Below are 19,528 nucleotides of genomic sequence, written 5' to 3'. Positions count from 1 at the left end.
GCACTTTAAGAGGCAGAACTCTTGAGACGATTAAGCAATTTGTTTGCAGTCCATTTAGGAGTATCCTCCCTGAAAAAATTTCAAGTTTATTTTCTGTTAATCATGTTTCCCTGTTAGACTTGCTAATTTTTGCTCACTCTCTTGGAAAAAAAAAATATCTAAGTCCTTACAGCTGCTGTAAGACTGACCTAATAATAAAATCTCCCAGTGCTCCACAGATGAGTCTTCAATTCTCATTTTAAGCGCGAGAGTAAGTCAAAGCATATGTATAGTATGACACTGTGTCTGTGAAGAACTGCATTCCAATTTATAATGTAACCCAACAGTGTATACTAGATCCCATAGCACAGCAGTATTTGAGCACCCTATCATCTATAGCGGTCACTCCCAATCCCCTGAGACAGAAAGATCACCTCTGCTAAACTTTCAGTTTGCATATTGTCTGAACAGTGATTCATGGACTATTTAAAACCTTCCTTTTCAGGCAAATGCTCATGGCCTGTGTTTGTTTTTTTCCCCCTTTTCTGTTCTTTTTTTTTTTTTTTTTTCTTTAAGGTGGGGAGGGAGGCAGAGAGGGTTTTTTTTCATGACCTGCCTTATACAGATGATCTCCAATAACCCCAATTTCAGAAACAAGTGAAGAAAAGTACACTGGTTTAGTTTATGGAGTGTATTTTATAAAGACATCTTCGAGAAAAGAACGCTAAATCTGTGAGGGAAATGAATCTGGCTCTGAGCAAATGGCTCCAAGCAACCCAGTTTGCTTCCCAGCAAATTCAGGCTTAACGCTCATGAATTATTAAGTTACCACACTGGCTAGAAGCCACGGGGGAGGATTACAGAGCTTACGGTAAGACTGTTACTGCAAACACTGGGTTTCTATAGAAACAGAAAACAGAGAAAATAAGTACCTCTCATTCCTCTCCACCACATCAAGGAAAACCAACCACAACATTAAAAACATTATTAAAGCTTGCAGAAGAAATGTAGCTAAGCACCAATTACATTCTCCTTGGGTTCTTATGAGTCTGCAACACTGGAACATTTGACACTGTCGTTAGTATATTTTTGTTATTTACGTCACGAAAGGTACATATTTGTGTTCCTGAAAGGAATCCTCTCCACTAGCTAGAGAAAGTTTCTCTTTCAAAAAAAGAGAGAGACACGTTAGTCATATAGCATAATTCCTTAGTCCCTGCTCACAATCACGATTTTAACCAACAAAAAGAAAGCCAGACTGACCCTGCCAGATGGTAGGTACGAATTGCTTTGATCATAACTGTAGGGAAGACTTCTAATTTTGGATTACAGGAATTTTACAGAGTAAGTATTTTATCATGATTTCTAACCTGGGAGAAGCTAATGCTTCTGAGGTCTAATACAGCAGTTGTCTCATTTAATTCTTGCTCTACAAACCACATATCCCTGTTACTTGGCTTTGCACCTGACAATTTCAGTGAGAGACAGAGAACGGGGTTTTGACAGTGAATTTTTGAAACAGAAAGAGCTCAAGTATGAAGAATAGAATTCATTACACTTGGGCCTTCCTACAGACAGAAAATTACTTGTAATTGCTTTCTCTCAGCTATGTAGTTCACCTAAACATTTTAACAACATGTATCTGCACCCTGCCAGTCAAGACAGCAAAATCTCTTCTAGCTGTATGTGTTCAAGACACATTTTTGTTCTTTCTGAGCAGGAACAGGGAAGAACTTCAAATACCTGCAACTAATTGATTTCTTCCTGTTAATAAGTAAAAAATGGAAATACCCCTGTAGAAAAAACTGTACCCCTGCCTACTGGTATGTCATATCTGATCCCCAACCTGAAAAATTTTCTTTCAGAAGGAGGGTGGTGGTGGTGATAGAAGATATGATTGATTATTATACAAGCTCCTGTTTTATCATAGCTTTGTATTAGTAGTTTTGTAGGAAAGAACAAACACCTCTAATAACACCGCTTACCTCTCTACAGCAACTTTCATATACAAATCTAGATAGTTATAGTTTCTTTAAAATAAATAATATTAACAACAAAGGGAATAAATAGGAAAACCAAGCAAATGCAGATTTGGGAGAGAGACCTAGGGAATGAAAAGTCAGCTGGAGCAACCGGTAGAACAAATGAGAAGGCATTACTCTGCCTTTGGCCTTTTAAAAAAAATCTACACACATAAAAAAAACCCTTATAAAATACTCCGTAGGTTACATCTGTCTCCAATGATGATCAAACCTGTATTTTCTAAGAGTTAATATATTATATCAGAAAGGCTATTTGTCCCCTGCCATATGTGTGCAGTAGCCTTCAGAGACCTGCCTGTTCTCCATGTTGACTACAATGAACAAGGGCCATTACTGTGGATGGCAACATTCCTTAATTCTTGCTTACTGGACTATGTTTTTAAGGAAGCTCATCCTGAGCAGAATCAAGAACTGATATCCTCCCTGCTACTACTTCTGTGGATTACCTATTGCACAAGTTTCAGAAAAATACTTTCCTTTAAATACTACGAACACAATAAACTGAAGTATAGGAGGAACTAATGGAGGATTAGCTATCCCAACAGATTACTGGAAATGAGGTAAAAATTAGATGGAATTTTTTTCATGACTAAGCAGAAGAAAGCCCTCATTATTTGGTAAACCTAATCCCTAGGACAATTCTCTGAATATTAAAGAAATAATTCTGAATGATACAAAGTTATTTTTTTCCCCAGTAGACAAAGCATTATACTGACAGTGAATGAGATAACTTTGCTATTTTAAAATAACTGCAAGAAGGCTGCTATTAAAAAAACATAACACATAGGAATCTTAGCATGAAACTGCACAATAAAAGTAAAATATAATTTTCTGCTTCCTAACATAACAACTGGCAATAGTGGAACATGATAATATTTTAAAGCAATTATCAGGGGACAAACACACACATACAGTCACAGCACTCCCAGGGCTATTAGCCAAAAAGAGAAACAATGCAGAAAAAGGGATCTTAAGGTCAGTTCCTTAGGCTGGGAGAGAATGCAGTCAGACATTTTTGCTTTTTGCACTACTCAACTTCAACCATATTCATTTACCAGTGATCCTGTCTTCCTTTCTTCTGACCTTATTAATGCCTATCTTCCTGTTTATTCTTCACCTGCCCGTGTATCTCCAAGCCCTTTGCCATTCTCAGCTGCTAAGCCTCCCTCTACACAAGCAGCATCTGATTTCTAGAATGCATTCAGTGTCTACAACTCTGGTTTGGAGCATGTAGAGTTGCTCTGTACAGGTGTTCTCCCATTAAGCACGCTGACCTTGCATATCAGAGCTTGGAGGGGGCTCAAACCCTTAAAACTCAGTTAGATCTCGTGGAAAAATTGCTATTGCTTTTTCAGAAGTTTGCTTAGTGTTTAAAAAGAAAGTTCCAGATGATAAATGCCTCCATTAGGAAGTGCTACAAGAAAATTATTCACAAAGAAATGTGTAAATGCGATGTAATTTTAACTACACTGTTCCTGCTAACATTTTTTAGCAGCTGATATACATTCCTATCGACGGTTTAAAAGTCAAGAAAATATGACTAAATGATGATGAGAACCATGGAGCTAACTCATCAATAAATACACAAAGAGATGAAGGATTCCTGTCAAATTTGCCAAGGTTACCTTCAGCAAGTTGGTACACAGATTTGTATTCTGACATCTGAATTAGGAATACTGTGTCAGAGAAAACTCCTACTACAGAAAAAGTGAAAATCAATTCCCCTCAAATTCATAATTTCTAAATTCAGTGTTTCAAAGCGGTGAATTTTATTCTACTCTATCTAAACACTGTCACAAAAATTTCTTTTTACAGCCCACCTGCCCCTGCCTCCCTTCTCCCCCTTCCCTGCAGCATCATGACTTCTATCGATTCAATAACACCTATGAGAAGTAATGGAAGCTTAGAGATACTAAAACAGGACGAAACTGTACAAGTGAGTAGCAGCTTGAGAAAACTCTTACTTTTCTAACACACACACACTGGTCAAACCAAAACCAGTTTGATCATGCAGTAAACGTGAACCTGTTTACGAGGCCAAGGAGACAATACATTTAAAATAATGACCATGTTGTTCTCTAATATTTTTACACCTTTAATATCTTAAACTTCTATGTACTTGTCTGCTAATTTTTTTCTGGTAAAAGAACTTGGTTGGAAAGTATCTCAAGATCATGAAATGAGTTACAAATGGGAAATTATCTACGTTTCTTCTGCAGTTACCACCCATACAGAACTGTAGACCAGTCTTAACAACAAAACATTGCCACTTAAATTTTTCTGATTCAGCCTTGAAAAAAGGGGCAGATGATTTTACATTAGATGACTTTAAAACGGCTAAATCCAACTATCATGATATACATTAACAGCATTTTTTAGTCCTTAGTTGTGTTTCCAAATCATGTTTCTCTCCCGAGAGCTGCTTTGTCAATGGCGCTAAATTCTTAAGACAGAAAATGCGAGACAGACTCCCAGTACTCACATTCCCCCCAACATCCACCCAGAAATTCAGAACATTTCCACGGAAACCATCTTTCCATATCACCTCTTAGCAACAGCATTAAAGAGCAAGGTTGTGTTTTCTCTCATTTTGCCTATTGTTTTTCCATTTTAACACAGAAATAGATGCTTCAAAATTACCAAATTCCTAGCACAACTGAAAATTGGTGGCCGGGTAGAAGATATGTTGCTACATGTCTAGTATTTTAAAATCACTGTGGGTCTCCATTTTCTCACATTTCGTCATGTTTTACCTAGCCATCTGCTGAGAAAGAATGGATTACAGTTTTATCCCGTCAGCAAGAAGGAAAGGAAAGTGAAAAGGCATCTCAGTGAAACACAGTGAGATGCTTTAAAAAGGGCTAGATGTTGACCTTGTTAATATCTCCACATACTCTGAGGTAAGAGTCAAAGAATAAGGCAATGAAGCTGCTTCATGAACTTCAGAAGTTCTTAGGGGTTTTTTTTTTCCCTCCAAAGCAACAACGACTTTCTCTGTAATGCACCTAACCAATAAATGTTGATTTGCTACAAGCAGCTAAAAATTAACCATTGAAGGATTAAGTCTTGCTTCAGAGCAGACACATTCTTCTCCATCCTGTATCTTACTATCCTAGGCAAAGAGGAACAGTGTGAAATTCGGAATTCTAAGGTAGAATCTTTGGGGGACAAATATTCTGCCAACATACCTTTTCCTAACTATTCTCTATTCAAGTCTCTATTCAAGATGAGCTTCCATCATGATGCTGCTAGGAAACTACCAGTTGATATAATATAGTAGAAAAGACTTCTATCTAAGAGATTAATTTTAAGAGTAGATGGGATCATTCAATTCCATTTTGTCTACTATGTAACACAGACCACATACCAGTTATGTTAATATACACCTTTGAGTTGGTTTGTTTGTTTTAAGGAGGAGGCCAAGGCAGATGTTTGGCTTATAAAAACACGTATTTTGTTATTCCTTTTGTTTTATTCCATTCATTCTGATTGTTCTTTGCATGAGCATTTGCTATCTCTTTCCTTACATTAGAGCGCAAACGATTTATGCTTATGATGTGTGTCAGGACATCCATCTATAGCATAAAAGAATGATGTATACCCTGGTAGTACACCGTATTTCAATACAAAATTTTGGACAGGCATCTTATATTACAGCAAACATCTCTTGGTAGCAAATCATACCCTGCCCCCGTATCTCAAAGCATGAGCACACTATCTCCAGTCACATCTACATTTATCACTTAAGCAATAAGAAAAATATCATAATAACATGGTATGTGCTCACTGTGTAAGGTTACAGTTATACAGCATAACTTCATTTAGATAAAGCCCAAAGGCACAACTAGGTCAGAGTAAAAAAAAAAAAAAAAGGTGGGAAATGCTAACCAGTCCAAGTTAATAACCACCCAAATTATTACTTCACTGTTACTGTGCCTTTCCTCCATTCCCCTCTCATTGCAGTACTTCACACTCTCACAAACTGGCTCTCATTGATTATTTTAATTCCATTACTCTCTTCTTTCTTTCTCTTTCCCCTTAGAAAGACGAGTATTCTATTTTCCAAATCAAATTATTTTAAATTATAATCAGAGGAAGAAATTCTACTGATTCCGTCTGGATGTTTCACTTGTATTGACAACAAAGAGAAAGAATAAAGATCTGAAGAAAAAAAATAAATTTAACTTAACAATAAATTATTGAAGGATGGATGCCTGCAAAAGGAAATGAAAGGAACGGTTTGAGAGAAGCTAAAAAAAATGTTGAAAGGTGAAAAGATTAGATAACTATTTGATTAGGTCCTGAAGAAACAGAATTTAAAGTAAAAAAAAAAAAAAAAGTGAAAAAACTCAGTGGATAGAATATCGTGCTCTGTACTAGCGCACTCAGAGAGGCATTATGGAAATGAGACACACACCCCCGAAAAAGTGCAGGAATTTGCATACATGAGAACTAGTCATAGCTTTCAAGGTCAATAACTATGCAGCATCTTCTCTCTCATTTCACTGTAAGTAAGATAACTGGGTCATCAGTATATAGATTTATATATGCCCTTTAAACCTGACCATCACCTATGATCCCCAGAAATTTCCCATGTATTAAGAGGCTAGCTGGGAAGTACTTAAGCAGAAGGAATACGTGGTTCTGCATTTGCAGGTGCATTTATTTCTCTGCTTCTCCATAAAAAGTTAATCCTTTCCCCCACCTCTAACTGACAGTATTCATAAATTCCTTCAAAGCTGCCTGGACACTATAAAATTGTCAAGCAAAATCATATTGAAACACATGGAAGGCAAGATCTACATGATGCACCTATGTGTATACTCACATGAGGAATAGACAGTAGTCCTTACCAACACTGAACAACCATCTATTTTTTTTCCAGTTTTATATCCTTTCATCCTGGATTTTCTCCCTTTCTGTTACTAGAACAGGCCCTATGTGAGATATCAATTACATGATTTTTTAAAAAATATCTTTTATTTTACAAGCATCATTCCAATTGCATTTCTGTAGAAGATACATCACCCATCTTGTTTTGCCTTCTCTATAGCACTGAAAAAATCCAAGGCATAGTTAGCAAAGAAAATAATTAAACAGATCAGTAGAAGTGGTGCCTTTTGTAATGCTATTTGATCCTTCTTGTTTAATGGAGAATCACATGTATTAAAACAAACTCAGTATTGTTGGAGAGTGATACAGATAGGCTTCCAGTTCAGCCACAGACACCTGAATCCAAACTCCTTAATTTTCAGAAGAATTCTCGTATACCATCAGATAACAATAGAAGCTTTGAAGACTTCTGGGTGATTATTTCAGGATGCAGAGCATCCTAAGGCTTCTCAACAGGAAAAAATGTGCAGCAAAAATTGACAAACCTAAACTTGTCTTTTTATGCAATAAAACAGGGAGTTGTATATAATGTAAATTCCCTGGCGACCTTTTAAGTGTAGACTTACTCACCACTACCATACTGCACATGCCATAAGACTTTCCTCTGCCAGTGGAGGACATTTCTTCTCCTCCCAATTCCTCTGGTTGCATAGCTTCTCTGGATGAACACTCTATTCCCCCTGCATTCCCTGCTAACAAAGTGCTGAGGACCCAGACAGACAGTAAAAATGCTAAGCACTCTACTTTTAAACATCTGCCACACCTTTGGGTAAGACAAGTTTGGATTCTGATCACTAACAATCATTTTTACCTAGATCAAATTTATGGATAAAATAAGAGGCTTACTTGAAACATCTGCAATACTGAAAGAGTTACAATAATACGGACCCACAGAATGCACCGTGAAGATCACGCTAAGTATTCCCCAGGGCTTTGTCAGCATGTCAGTTGGCTTTCACCTTTCTTTGGGTAAATTGGAATCTTAATTTCTGATCGGAATATCTTTGGTTAGGATGATTGCTGTCTCTTCTTTCCTCTTCTCTGCTATCTTCCCAAGGTAAAACCATGGAATAAAAAGTAATGTATTTTTCTATACTGCATCCCTTTTTTTTTTTTTTTTTTTTTTTTTTTCTTTCTCTAATTTTTACCTTAAGAGAGCTTTCTCACATTTTTCCTGGGGCACTACAAGATAACATGGGGAGGAGCGTATTGTTGTACTTCCCGTTCTTTGTGGCTCCAAGTAACACTTCCAGCATACGTTTTCATTACCTTTAAAATTTTCGAGCTTTAGGTTGCATGTCTATAATATAGGCTTTTTAGACACACTGTACATTTAATATTTCTCAGAATATAATCATAGCAATCTCTTAACAAGGAGTGTCGGGAGCATCATACAGAAAAATACCACAAGAGAAAGCAGTTCTTAAACTGAGTACCATCTACCTATCCATACGTACTTTCTTAATTTGTCCTATGTGATCATTTCTGGGTAACCCTGTTATACATGAGTTCAAGATAAATAATGCAATACTCTGAAAAACTGCTAAGGAATTCCTCTGTTTCTTTGTTTCCAAAAGCAAAATGAAGGTAATAACATGTAGACATTGCAAAAATAGTTACACAGACTGAATGGAATATTAAATGTTAATAATAAAAAAAAAGTCATATAAGCAGGAAGGAGAAAATATAATGTGCACTATGGTGAGTATGCGATCTTGTAAGTGAAGAGCTGATTATAAAGGCAGATGGCACAAAAGCAACAAATTAGGAGCAACTAAACTTTTGAATACTGCACAATGCAAACAAAAGAATGTACTTTCAATGTCTGTCTTCATGCGCATACCCAAAAAAAAAAAAAAAAATCAATGACAAAATCTTAAGTTTCATTACTGTTTTATTGTAAATGTTCTTAGCTGCCAATCTACACTGCAAATTTACATCTAAAAATATGCACAGCCACCTGTTGCTACTACTACAATTGTTTAAGCTGAAAATATTCATTACTTAAAGCAGCCGCTGTTCTTAGTTACTTTTTCCTCATACCACATCATATACTGCCCCGTTGAGCATTTGGGCCACGTTCCCCTTTGTCTCCCATTTGCTGCCAATGAACCTACAGAAGCCATGTGTGCATGCGTGTGCATGTGTATCTTTCCCTCTCCCTCTCTTACATTCAACTCCAGCTGAGCTTTTGCTTTTCTAATTCTGTCTCTGCATGCCCAGGTAATTTCTTATTTCTCCCAGGCAGCTAATCTGATGCATCTGCTTGACTGTCTGCATGTCAGAATGGGCCATCCTCATACTTCGTAGAATGCAATAGTAAGATAAAATAACAGCAAGAAAAGACACTATGCAGAAACAAACAAATAAAAACCCCAGGCAGTGCTGCATTCTGACTCAACAGACCAGCTGAAAGATCATAAGGCCTTCTCATAACATGATGTATTAAAGAGAGGAGATCATCAGCAAACTTATGCCTTCTACAGATATCATGGAGAAAACCTGGTCTTACAACAAAAAGGTCTTGAGTGTATTCTGTATGAGAAATGTACCCATGGACTGCCTCTGTCAAAGCTATCATCACTGCCATGGATACTTATCACATCTTCCAAAATCTCCAGTCATGAGGAGGTCTGTTATATCAGGCATGGTAAAGACACAGTAAAGGCAGACAGAGGAGTTACAAGCAGAAATATGCATCACACTATTTTCCATGCATAATTACTGAATAGGCCTCAGTTTTTCAAATTAAATCACATCAGAATTTCTTTTTTGTTCTATTCACTCTCCATAATTAAGGATATTTCTACATGACAAGAAACTTTTAAGCCTCAATGGAGTAAAATAGGGTAACTGGTAAAACAGCGCTAGAAACATCTATTCTGGTTTAAGAAGCAGTCAGAGTAAAAAAAAAAAATTTACAAGCTTAAACAAAGTTTATAAAGAAAAATCTACTGACATTTATTTATCCTTTTTCATATATAGTGGATTCTTTAAGCTCTTTTTCAGAAAAAAATTGTATCATGCTTTTGAATGTGTGATTTTTGAAGTTTATGCATAATCATATGCATTTATTAGTAAAAATAGCTACTGTAAAGGTAGGTAAACCTCACTGCTTTGCTGAATTTAGTTTATTTCTGTCCATCAAAATAATGCTGAAAAAATCTGGGGGTTTATTTATTTTTTTTTAAATTTAAGGTAAGTCTTATTCATTGCATCCTTCCAGCACAGATAACACTCTGGGATCTGTTTTTCCAACAGTTTTCCAGCACCTTTACAGTAGTTTCATCTAGCCTGTATCTCCCCACTTTACTGTATCAAGTTTAATGCTTCTCTTCGAGGCATGAGGCACATTCCCATATAAGAGAACAAAATTAGTTGGCTCTGACGTGACTTGTGCTTGACAAATCTATGTTGACTTTTACTTACTGTCTTCTTAGCTTTTAAGTACTAATAAATAGTTTATTTGATCCAGAACTTTTTGCATTTGTCATCTGATTGCAGCTGACCTTCTTGGAAGACTGAGGCAAAACAGCTATTAAATACTCCAGCTATCTTGCTGATAGTTTAATGTCCCCTCTAATCTGTTCAATTATTTATTGATTTTGTAAAAAAAAAAAAAAAAATTGCTGCTAAAATGTTAAAGAATTATTCTTTATCCTTGATGCCTTTTGCTAATTGCATTTTTTCATCAAGTTTCTGTCTCTTCCCATCCTTGTTTGCGCAAAGATTCTGTTAGTTTCTCCTTTTTTATATTTCCTATTTTATATTTCCTTCCAGACTCTATTTCACCAAAGAATACATGATACAGACTTTCTGTTGTTGTGATATTTAATCTTTCCTTCATATGGAAACACTTTGCTTTTGTGCTCTTCAATAGTATTGTTAAGGAACTGACGAGATCCAAATTTCTTTTGTCCATATCAGTTGATCTTTTTTTGACGTTTATTGACACTTCCCTTATTGAAGCTCAGCAGCTTTACCTTAACATTTTCTTTCTTTCCTTTTCTAGTTACTATCAACTCTATCATTGTATGATCATTCATCCCAAGGTACTTCTCACAATGGGGCTGTACTTCCCCTGCACTGTCATCAAAACTAGATGAATTTTCTCATTGTTTTCCACTACTTCCACACGGCAAACAAACTGAGGTATTAAAGCTTAGTTACAAAGATTTGTTGCTAGACTAATGTCTTTTGTATGCAAAAATATCACACAATATTTGCAACAAAAAATCCCAAATACTTTAAAAGACACAAATAGACTTTTATCCCTTTTGATCTGTGCCATTATCTAATACTCAGATTGGCAGGTTGTTTCTGTTGTGGGCTGAAACAAGTTATTGAGGCAGACATTCATCGATCCAGTTCTATTTACTTACAAGTATTTCTTTTTGTAGTTCTGTCAGAGTAAATATTAAGTAACTTTATCCTTTTTCTTACCTCTAGGTCTTACCCCTCAGACAGCAGCATTGTTATTCTTGCTTTCTGTCTTCTTTTGTCTGCTTCTCATTTTTAGACAGCACAAACCATTAAACACAGTACAGTGTTTTTATTCAGAACCTGGGAATATATCTCAAACTGTATTTCAGCTGCTGCTCCAACCTTCTGATTGCTAATCAATAGCTGGTACATGCTATTACTTCAGCTCTTGAAAAACACTGCAACTTTCACCGATTCTGGAGGTTCAATGAGGTTTGCAATCTACTGCATGTCCAAGGCACTAACGCTGAAAGCCAGTCAACCTCCAGTGTGAACTGTTGGGATAAGAAATTTATCAACCTCGAAACCATTTCAGAAAAGTCAATTTGTCCTTTCCATTTAGAATGCAGCGTGAAGAAGCTTTGCTTGTTTTTTTACCTAATGTACTATGTCCTGAGGCATACAGAAAAGGAAAGAAACTTCATCTTTTAAAGTAGTTATAAAAACATCACTCTAAATGTGTTTGTTTTCTGTTTTTAAGCTTCCTCTCTAAAACAGAGCTCAGCCTCATTACACACTTATTCTCTATCACTCTTTGGGATGTAAGAAAATGTAAAAATCATGCTGTTTTCACTGCAGCAGATCACTGATGCGCAATATGAAGAGCTAAGTAATAACAACTGCTTGCACATCAAAGCATTATTATAAATATAATTAAATATGCCTGAACTGCAATTTGTACTTTTTCTTGTTATAACTATTACCATTTTTTTTTTATCACTAGCAAAACCCCTTCTTAAGGCTTTCGCACTCAATGTTTACATACTATGCAAACTGCAGCCCAAGACAATTCATCTGCTTTTGAAGTAATGTCTGAGGTCTTCCACCGTCATGGCAGCAGCTTGTCCCTTCCTCTTCCCTGCAGCTTTCCTCATCTAAATAATGTGATATTTTACTGCTTTGTGGTATGAGCTAATTATTTGTGAGTAATTTTGTTCTGTTTTGATTTACCATTTGCACCTTCTCCTCTTAACTGCTACTGTCTGTTAATTCTCTCAATTGAGGAATTTTAGGCACGTCTTCCTAACTACATCCAAACAAACATTTCTCACTTAGCAGAGGTGAAATAAACATGATGTAGTATCAGATCAGGCATTCTTGCCATATTCTGCAAAATGATCCTTAAGTTGCCTAACTAAATGGTGGCAGACACGTATTTGTAAGACACAATCGAGCCACTAGAGCTTTCTGATACAGATCACTTCTTTAGTGGGATGTATTCTGAAGAGCTACAAAACTGTTATCACTCTACTCTGAACTTCCTTGGATGCAAATTATTCAACATAATAACGTTCTTCCAAATAGAGGAAAGAACATTCTGGGGCTCTTTCTTCCATTTGGAACAAATCTAAATCTAATTTGCTGAAAACTAGGACAGTTTTAACCATGGTAGTAAATGTGGTCTGTGCCAACTATCAGGACATACCTTAAACAAAACTCAAAACAACCCACAAACATGCTGTACTTTAGATCAGACCAAGCTACACTTACTTAATTTCCAAGACACAACGCATATGCTGCAATACTCTTCTAAATATTGTGATGTTTTCGAAACACATGCTTGTAAAGGAAAAATACAGCACATTTCCTATTTGCTAATGTTAGTACCAATTACCTCAACGTACTGAGCAGCACAGTTGTCCAGCCTAGACATATGGATGAATACAAATATTTTAGTTTATATAGATAGCAATAGAGTAATGAAAAGCTGTATTGTAACATGACTGTAAGTATAGCAAGGAGTGGACGAGAGCTCAAGAGTGTCAATTCAGCATCCAAACACACAGCAGTCCCCCTTTTCAGAACAATCATACATCATGACCCTGCCATTATTAGTACTTCTCAAACAAGAGCCCTAAGAAGGCAGCTACTAAACACTAAGACCTTCAGTAATATTTGGAGGCCAAGTCAGAAACCTAAATAAAATTCAACTATTTAAAGCCTTTAATGCTTTGCTTATACATAAGCACTACTTCTCATACACAATGATTAGTATTACTGATACTCTCATGCATGCATCGCAGGACTGTCAACTTACGATTTACCAGCTTTCTCCTTTCAGTTGTGTCACAAGAATAGCTCACGTGTTTTTCTCCAATGTATTTGCTTTGTTCACAACTTTTTTCCTAGGAAGCTTTTCAGTTATTTGATACAATCCTACCTGATCTGCTTGCCTTCTCGAACATCGTACAAAGAAAAAAAGACATCTGTGTCTTCTCCAATTGTATTGTAGGTGAAGCTCTTTAGACTGAGGAAGAAGTGATGAGGCACTGGCATACGGCAAGCTTCCCCATGACGCTGACGAATTGTATCCACCTGATTAAAAACAATGAAAATCATTTTTAGTTCATCACAAATAAAAGACACGTGACCAACTTGATTATTTCAACTGAGATTCTGCTCTCCTCTCTCAGGTAAAAGCTTAATCTCAAATATACTCTGCCTTAGAGGTACATGCCAGATTGTTTTCTTCCTCTATTTTTTCAACTTTTAATTTGAATAGTTGGAGAAACCACAATAACCAAGTAAGTAAGAGATAAATGGTTTATGCATCTGAAATCTATTTTTATCCACTAAACCAAGTCAATCCTATTTCTCAAATATCGTCTTGATTCTGGTACTGAAAATGATCTACAGTAAGACTGTACTAGAGTGGTTCTTGATTTCCATTTAAAGCAGAGAGACTTCAAAGCATTTTTAAGAGTAACATTTGTTACGTTATTTGTTTTCAGCAGCTGCAATTCATTTATGGAGGTCATTTAGAACCAGGCTTCACAGGCTAATATTCCCTGCAGGTATAACAAAAAGAAATCTTAAGAACAGTTGATAACATGAGCAACCAATAAAGCCAAATAGCAGAAAGGTTTACCATTTCAGTCAGTATATCAAGACCTATTTACAACAGTGAAAACCGGGGTGTAGGAAAAAGAGAAGTATAATTAGAAATGAAGTTATTCTTTAATTTTTATAGGCCTTTCTATCCATTGTATGCTGATCTTAATAAATAGGTTGCATGAGTATCCTAAGCTCACGAGACTAGTCTCCTCTGAATGCGTAGACAGGTACACACTAACAAAGAAAATCTTAGCATTTTCAGATGTTCAACCCAGACTTGTACTAGCTTAAAAAAAGTAGAGTTTAAAATTAATTTTGTTCTGGATTTTAAATTAAATCCAAGTAAATCCTCATCCGTTAAAGACAGGTACCTGTGGAAGCATAGTTCTCCTGGAAAGATTAGACCCAGATTCTGTGACCAGGAAAGGATTACATTACTACATAAAGGACGTGTGAAACAGAAGCCTACTAAGCCACACGTTAGCAGGTGGAAAGACAACTCATATGGCCAGACTGAGGCTTTTGATACCACTACAGAAGTTGATCTTTTAAGAACAACAATTAGAGCTAAGGAAAAAAGGCCTAAATGGAAGTTGAAGAAGGAGCTTAATAAATTAATCACTTGGGGATCTTCTGACAAAGTGTTCTATGGGTAGGGACTTACCCAATAATCTCCATCATACCTTTACCTATGTTACCAAACTCTTAAAAGACAATAAAAATTCCTATGTAGATGATGCTTACCTGTGACGTGCTCTGCTGGACACTGTGTCTACTTGACAAATGCTGTGGAGATACAAAATAGTAAAATTTAAACCTTTTTGAAAGTAAGAAATATTTACATTGTATCTGTGGAGCATTAGAACATTCGACTATTCGAGATTATCATCAACTTTTCATGGCCTTTTTTCACTGTGTATCATCATTCCACTAGCTATCCTAAAGGCTTTTCTCAGTTAAGCCGTTTCTTAGCGTAAATACTTGAATTTACAGGTGGTATTTACCTTAGCTTTTAATGTAAATGGCTGTCACAAGCTAGACAAGTTTCCTTGTAAAAGCATTTATTTTTGAAAAGTCCGTAACTCCGTACTGTATAATCTGTGTTTCCTTGCTAAACGTGGGGTTACCTCACCACTAATCCTCATCTACCAGTATGTTGTCTATAAAAAGGTACATTTATTAAAACACACAGACATCAGAAAGAAGGATGGATTTTAGACTTCGTTCAAACTTTTTGCTCTGATCAGAAAATGAAATCCTGACAAATGGTTAAAGACTCTTCTACAATTTCAGTTGGCCAACACCTATAAAGAAGCATCAGTATAAAGAGCTACATCTCCAAAATGGAACTCAGAGGATGATCCTGTATTTAAACGCCTTTATGATAGGAGATGTTATAATCAAAATGGACTGCAAGTCTCACTGAACTGATTTAATCTCCAAAGTGAGATTTAAATACTAATCTAAATTGAAAAGGTTCCAGAGAGCTTTAAAAAACATATCATTGATTCTACCATGCCTGTTCTGCACACATTTGTCTTAACATTAGCATTTTAAACTGAAATATTAACATTAACACTACCATGTGTTAATAAATATTGTCTTCATTCGCCCCCCTCTCTATCCTTTTATTACACACCCAACATCTTATTCTGACCAAACACACACACTCAGTAGCAAGACCAGCAGGATCTGTTGATAAACTTATAGCTTCAAAAGAGGTGAAAGACAGTCCACAAAAATGTACTCAGCAATACTTTTTCCAAACAATGCCACTGTCTTTCACACAGAGGAAAAATAAGACTTTTTACCACAAAAGGAGAGAATCTTCATAATGAGACTAAATCAAGATATTAACTTAAATGGCATATTTTGACATCTATTTACATTCACAGTTAGAAAAACGTCCTCTTGCACACTGTCAGCAGAAGAAATAACGATCTCCAGCTCCATTGTTTGTCTAACTATTGTGCTGTCTTCTGAATTTAACCCTCTAAGTTTAGATAGTTGAGTTGCCTATTTAATCTTTTTGTCACCTGCAACCACTCGGAACTGGCTGGCATAGAAAAAAAACCAGTTACTTAAGCTGCTCAAGGTATCCTGGCTTCTTTTGACTAAAATTCATCTCTAAATCTGAGTAAGAAAGTGGGAGATAAACTCAAGCAACAGAAATGGGAGAGGTGGTTCAAAGAGCTACAGTTACCTCAGCAAACACAGCTGTTTACAGAGTGCACATTTGGGTAAACCTGTCACAGTAAGTGGCGAAAACCCAGATTTTCAATTTTTCTCAATCAAAAGACTAGGCTTCACTAACTCTGCCTTTACGCTTCAGGACCACGCTATTACAATACAGACAACCACTGACTGAGTTAATTTTATGTACCCTTGCCTCTGGCTAGGCAAAGTGCAAAAAAGCAGACGTGTCTCCTGGAAGCCATTTTTGGGTACATGAATGAGAGGGTGACTGAAAATAGCCAACATGGATTTATCAAGGGTAAATCACTCTTGCTCAATCTAATTGCCCTCTGGGGCAATGTAGATGAGGAAAGACTAGTGGCTGTTGCCTGTCCTGAGTTCAGCAAGGCCTTCACCACAGTCTTCCACAGCATCCTTGTACCCAAGTTGTGAAGTTACTCCCGGATGGGTAGGCTAACTATATTGGTAAAAAAACCCCAAAGAGTTGGACTGCCAGGCTCAAAAGGTAGTGGTTGATGGTATCAGAGGTCTACCCTAAGACCTATGCAGCCTAATAATTTCACAGATGGTCCTAAATTGGGGGCAGCAGTCAATGTATTCAAGGAGGCAGCCTCCATTTAGAGGGATCTAGGCAATCCAGAGGAATTGGTTAAAAGGAGCCTTATAAAATACAGCAAGGACAAACACAGCAAGTCCTGCACCTGGAACAGGCTAATCCTTCCATGGTATAGGCTGGGAATTGACTGGCAGGTTCCTGCTAAACAGCAAGCCAAACTAAGTCAGGAGAGCGCTCTGGCAACTAGGACATTTAACAATTTACTGTTTCTATTAACAGGAATGTAGCAAGTAGATTTAGAATAACTTTTATTCCTTTTTATTCAGCATACAGTAAACTACACCTGAAATACTGCACCCCATTCAGCAAAGGACCACCAAAGCAGCTGGGAGCTGGAACACATGCTCTATGAGAAGAGATGGAGGGAATGCAGCTTTTTTAGTCTGGAGAAAAGAAAGTTTGGAGGTGACCTGATGGCAGCCTTCCAATGACTATGTGTCTTATCCATCATTAGCATGAAAAGATTAATTAATTCAGCTTACAATTCCATAATTAATACTCAAATCTTCTCCTACAAAACAACCGTAGCTTGCAGCATCCCAACCTGTACTTCAGAAGCAACAATTGACTGCAGAAGTTAAAACCTTGCATTTATGATTCTCACTTGCATCCTACAGTTTTCAGATAATTTCTTCAATTTCTCTACACTATTTTGAATTTCCTCCCATATACTACCACTTCTAACTTTGTGGTATTTGCATATTTAGTAAACATACTCCCTACTTCATCATCCAGTCAATTAATGAAACATGAAGCACTACAAAATGGAGGATGACCACAAGAAATCAAGCTGATTCACCCCTCCTCTTATTTAACCAAATGATTGACAACCATTCTTCAACATTTTTTTTTTTGAGTATGGGTTTTCTAATTAGCTTTGTGTTTACTTTACAGTAATTTCATCTAGAACTAACGACCGTAGGAGAATTTAAATTAAAAAAACAATTAAGATCTTTATGAAAATCTAAATATGGCATCAGCTGCTTTTCCTCTATCCACTAGACTCATTTATGTTCTGGAAGTAAATTGGAACTTTTAAAAAGTGCTTATTCTGAACAAGCTCACGGACACTATTACTCACCTCCTTGTTGCAAATAATTGGATTTTTTTTCTCTTCCAGCATTTTTTACAGGGAGAGCATGATTACTAGCTCCTCCTCCTCCATCACCTTTTTAAAAGGTGTAAAGTATGCTTGCGCTTTGTCAGTCTTCTGGAACTTAACCTGTCTTTCCAATTATCATCACTAACATGCCTGATACAGCTTCTCTAGGCATCCCAGATGAAATGTATGTAGTTCTAAATCCGCTGGAACTGATAAATACTTTATAAACTTCTCCCCCTCCCCCGTTCAGGTGTGAGTCCTTTCACTTTTCCACAGGTATTGTTAGTGATTTGACACAGCCTACGACACTACCAGAGCTTTGGGAGGGCGGGAAAAAGGACATTAAACGCCACATTATTTTCTTGCATCGGGTGTCCATTGGTTTCCCCCTAGCAGAAAAACTTTTTAGTTTCCCAATTACTACCAGTTTATTTATATAAAACTGTTTCTTGATACAATTGACAATATTTGCTTGCTATATCTTAATTTGTGCACTGCCTTTTTAATTTTTCTACTTACCCATATGTGCCATTCTATTATACTTTTCTATACTTCTGTTCTTCTATACCTGCTCTTGGTACTCTTAGTTTCCCTTCCTTTCACTCTAGTGATTGGAGGCAATGAAGAATTCTTCGTTTATCCAACTTGGCCTCTTAGTGAGTATCTTGTGGTTTTGTTTTTAATGTATTGAAAGAGCTATCAATGACAGTGTACCGTCATTAGCAAGTTCGCTGATGACACAAAACTGGGAGGAGTGGCTGGAGCGGGACCTCGACAGGCTGGAAAGTTGGGCACAGAGGAACCTGATGAAGTTCACCAAGGGCAAGTGTTGAGTGCTGCACCTGGGGAGGTCGAACCCCATGCACCAGTACAGGCTGGGGGATGACCTGCTGGAAAGCAGCTCTGCCAAGAGGGACCTGGGAGTCCTGGTGGATGACAAGCTGACCATGAGCCAGCAATGTGCCCTTGTTGCCAAGAAGGCCAATGGTATTCTGGGGTGCATTAAGAGGAGTGTGGCCAGCAGGTCAAGGGATGTTATCTTCCCCCTCTACTCTGCCCTGGTGAGACCCCACCTGGAGTACTGTGTCCAGTTCTGGGCTCCCCAGTTCAAGAAAGATGAGGAACTCCTAGAAAGAGTCCAGAGGAGGGCAGCTAGGATGATTATGGGACTGGAGCACCTCCCCTACGAGGAAAGGCTGAGAGAGTTGGGCTTGTTCAGCCTGAAGAAGAGAAGACTGAGAGGGGATCTCATCAACACATACAAATAGCTTAAGGGTGGATGTCACAAGGATGGAGCCAGACTCTTTGCAGTGATGCTCAGCAACAGGACAAGGGGCAATGGGTGCAAACTGAAACATAAGAGGTTTCAGTTGAATATGAGGA

General features: G+C 37.1%; 1 protein-coding gene across 1 annotated transcript in view; it reads right to left on the bottom strand.

Moving 5' to 3' along the window:
- Nucleotides 1–19,528, bottom strand: part of DOCK3 (dedicator of cytokinesis 3) — a 207,071-nt gene that overhangs the window by 111,467 nt on the left and 76,076 nt on the right. Inside the window, 2 exon segments of the mRNA XM_035894678.1 lie at nt 13,558–13,712; nt 14,976–15,017. Of these exon segments, the coding sequence (XP_035750571.1) occupies nt 13,558–13,712; nt 14,976–15,017 (197 nt within the window).

This window comes from Egretta garzetta, unplaced genomic scaffold (assembly GCF_000687185.1).
Source record: "Egretta garzetta isolate BGI_Z169 unplaced genomic scaffold, ASM68718v1 scaffold215, whole genome shotgun sequence".
Lineage (NCBI taxonomy): Eukaryota > Metazoa > Chordata > Aves > Pelecaniformes > Ardeidae > Egretta > Egretta garzetta.
The sequence above is the reverse complement of the archived record's forward strand: the minus strand, read 5'-3'. Positions and strand labels throughout refer to the sequence as shown.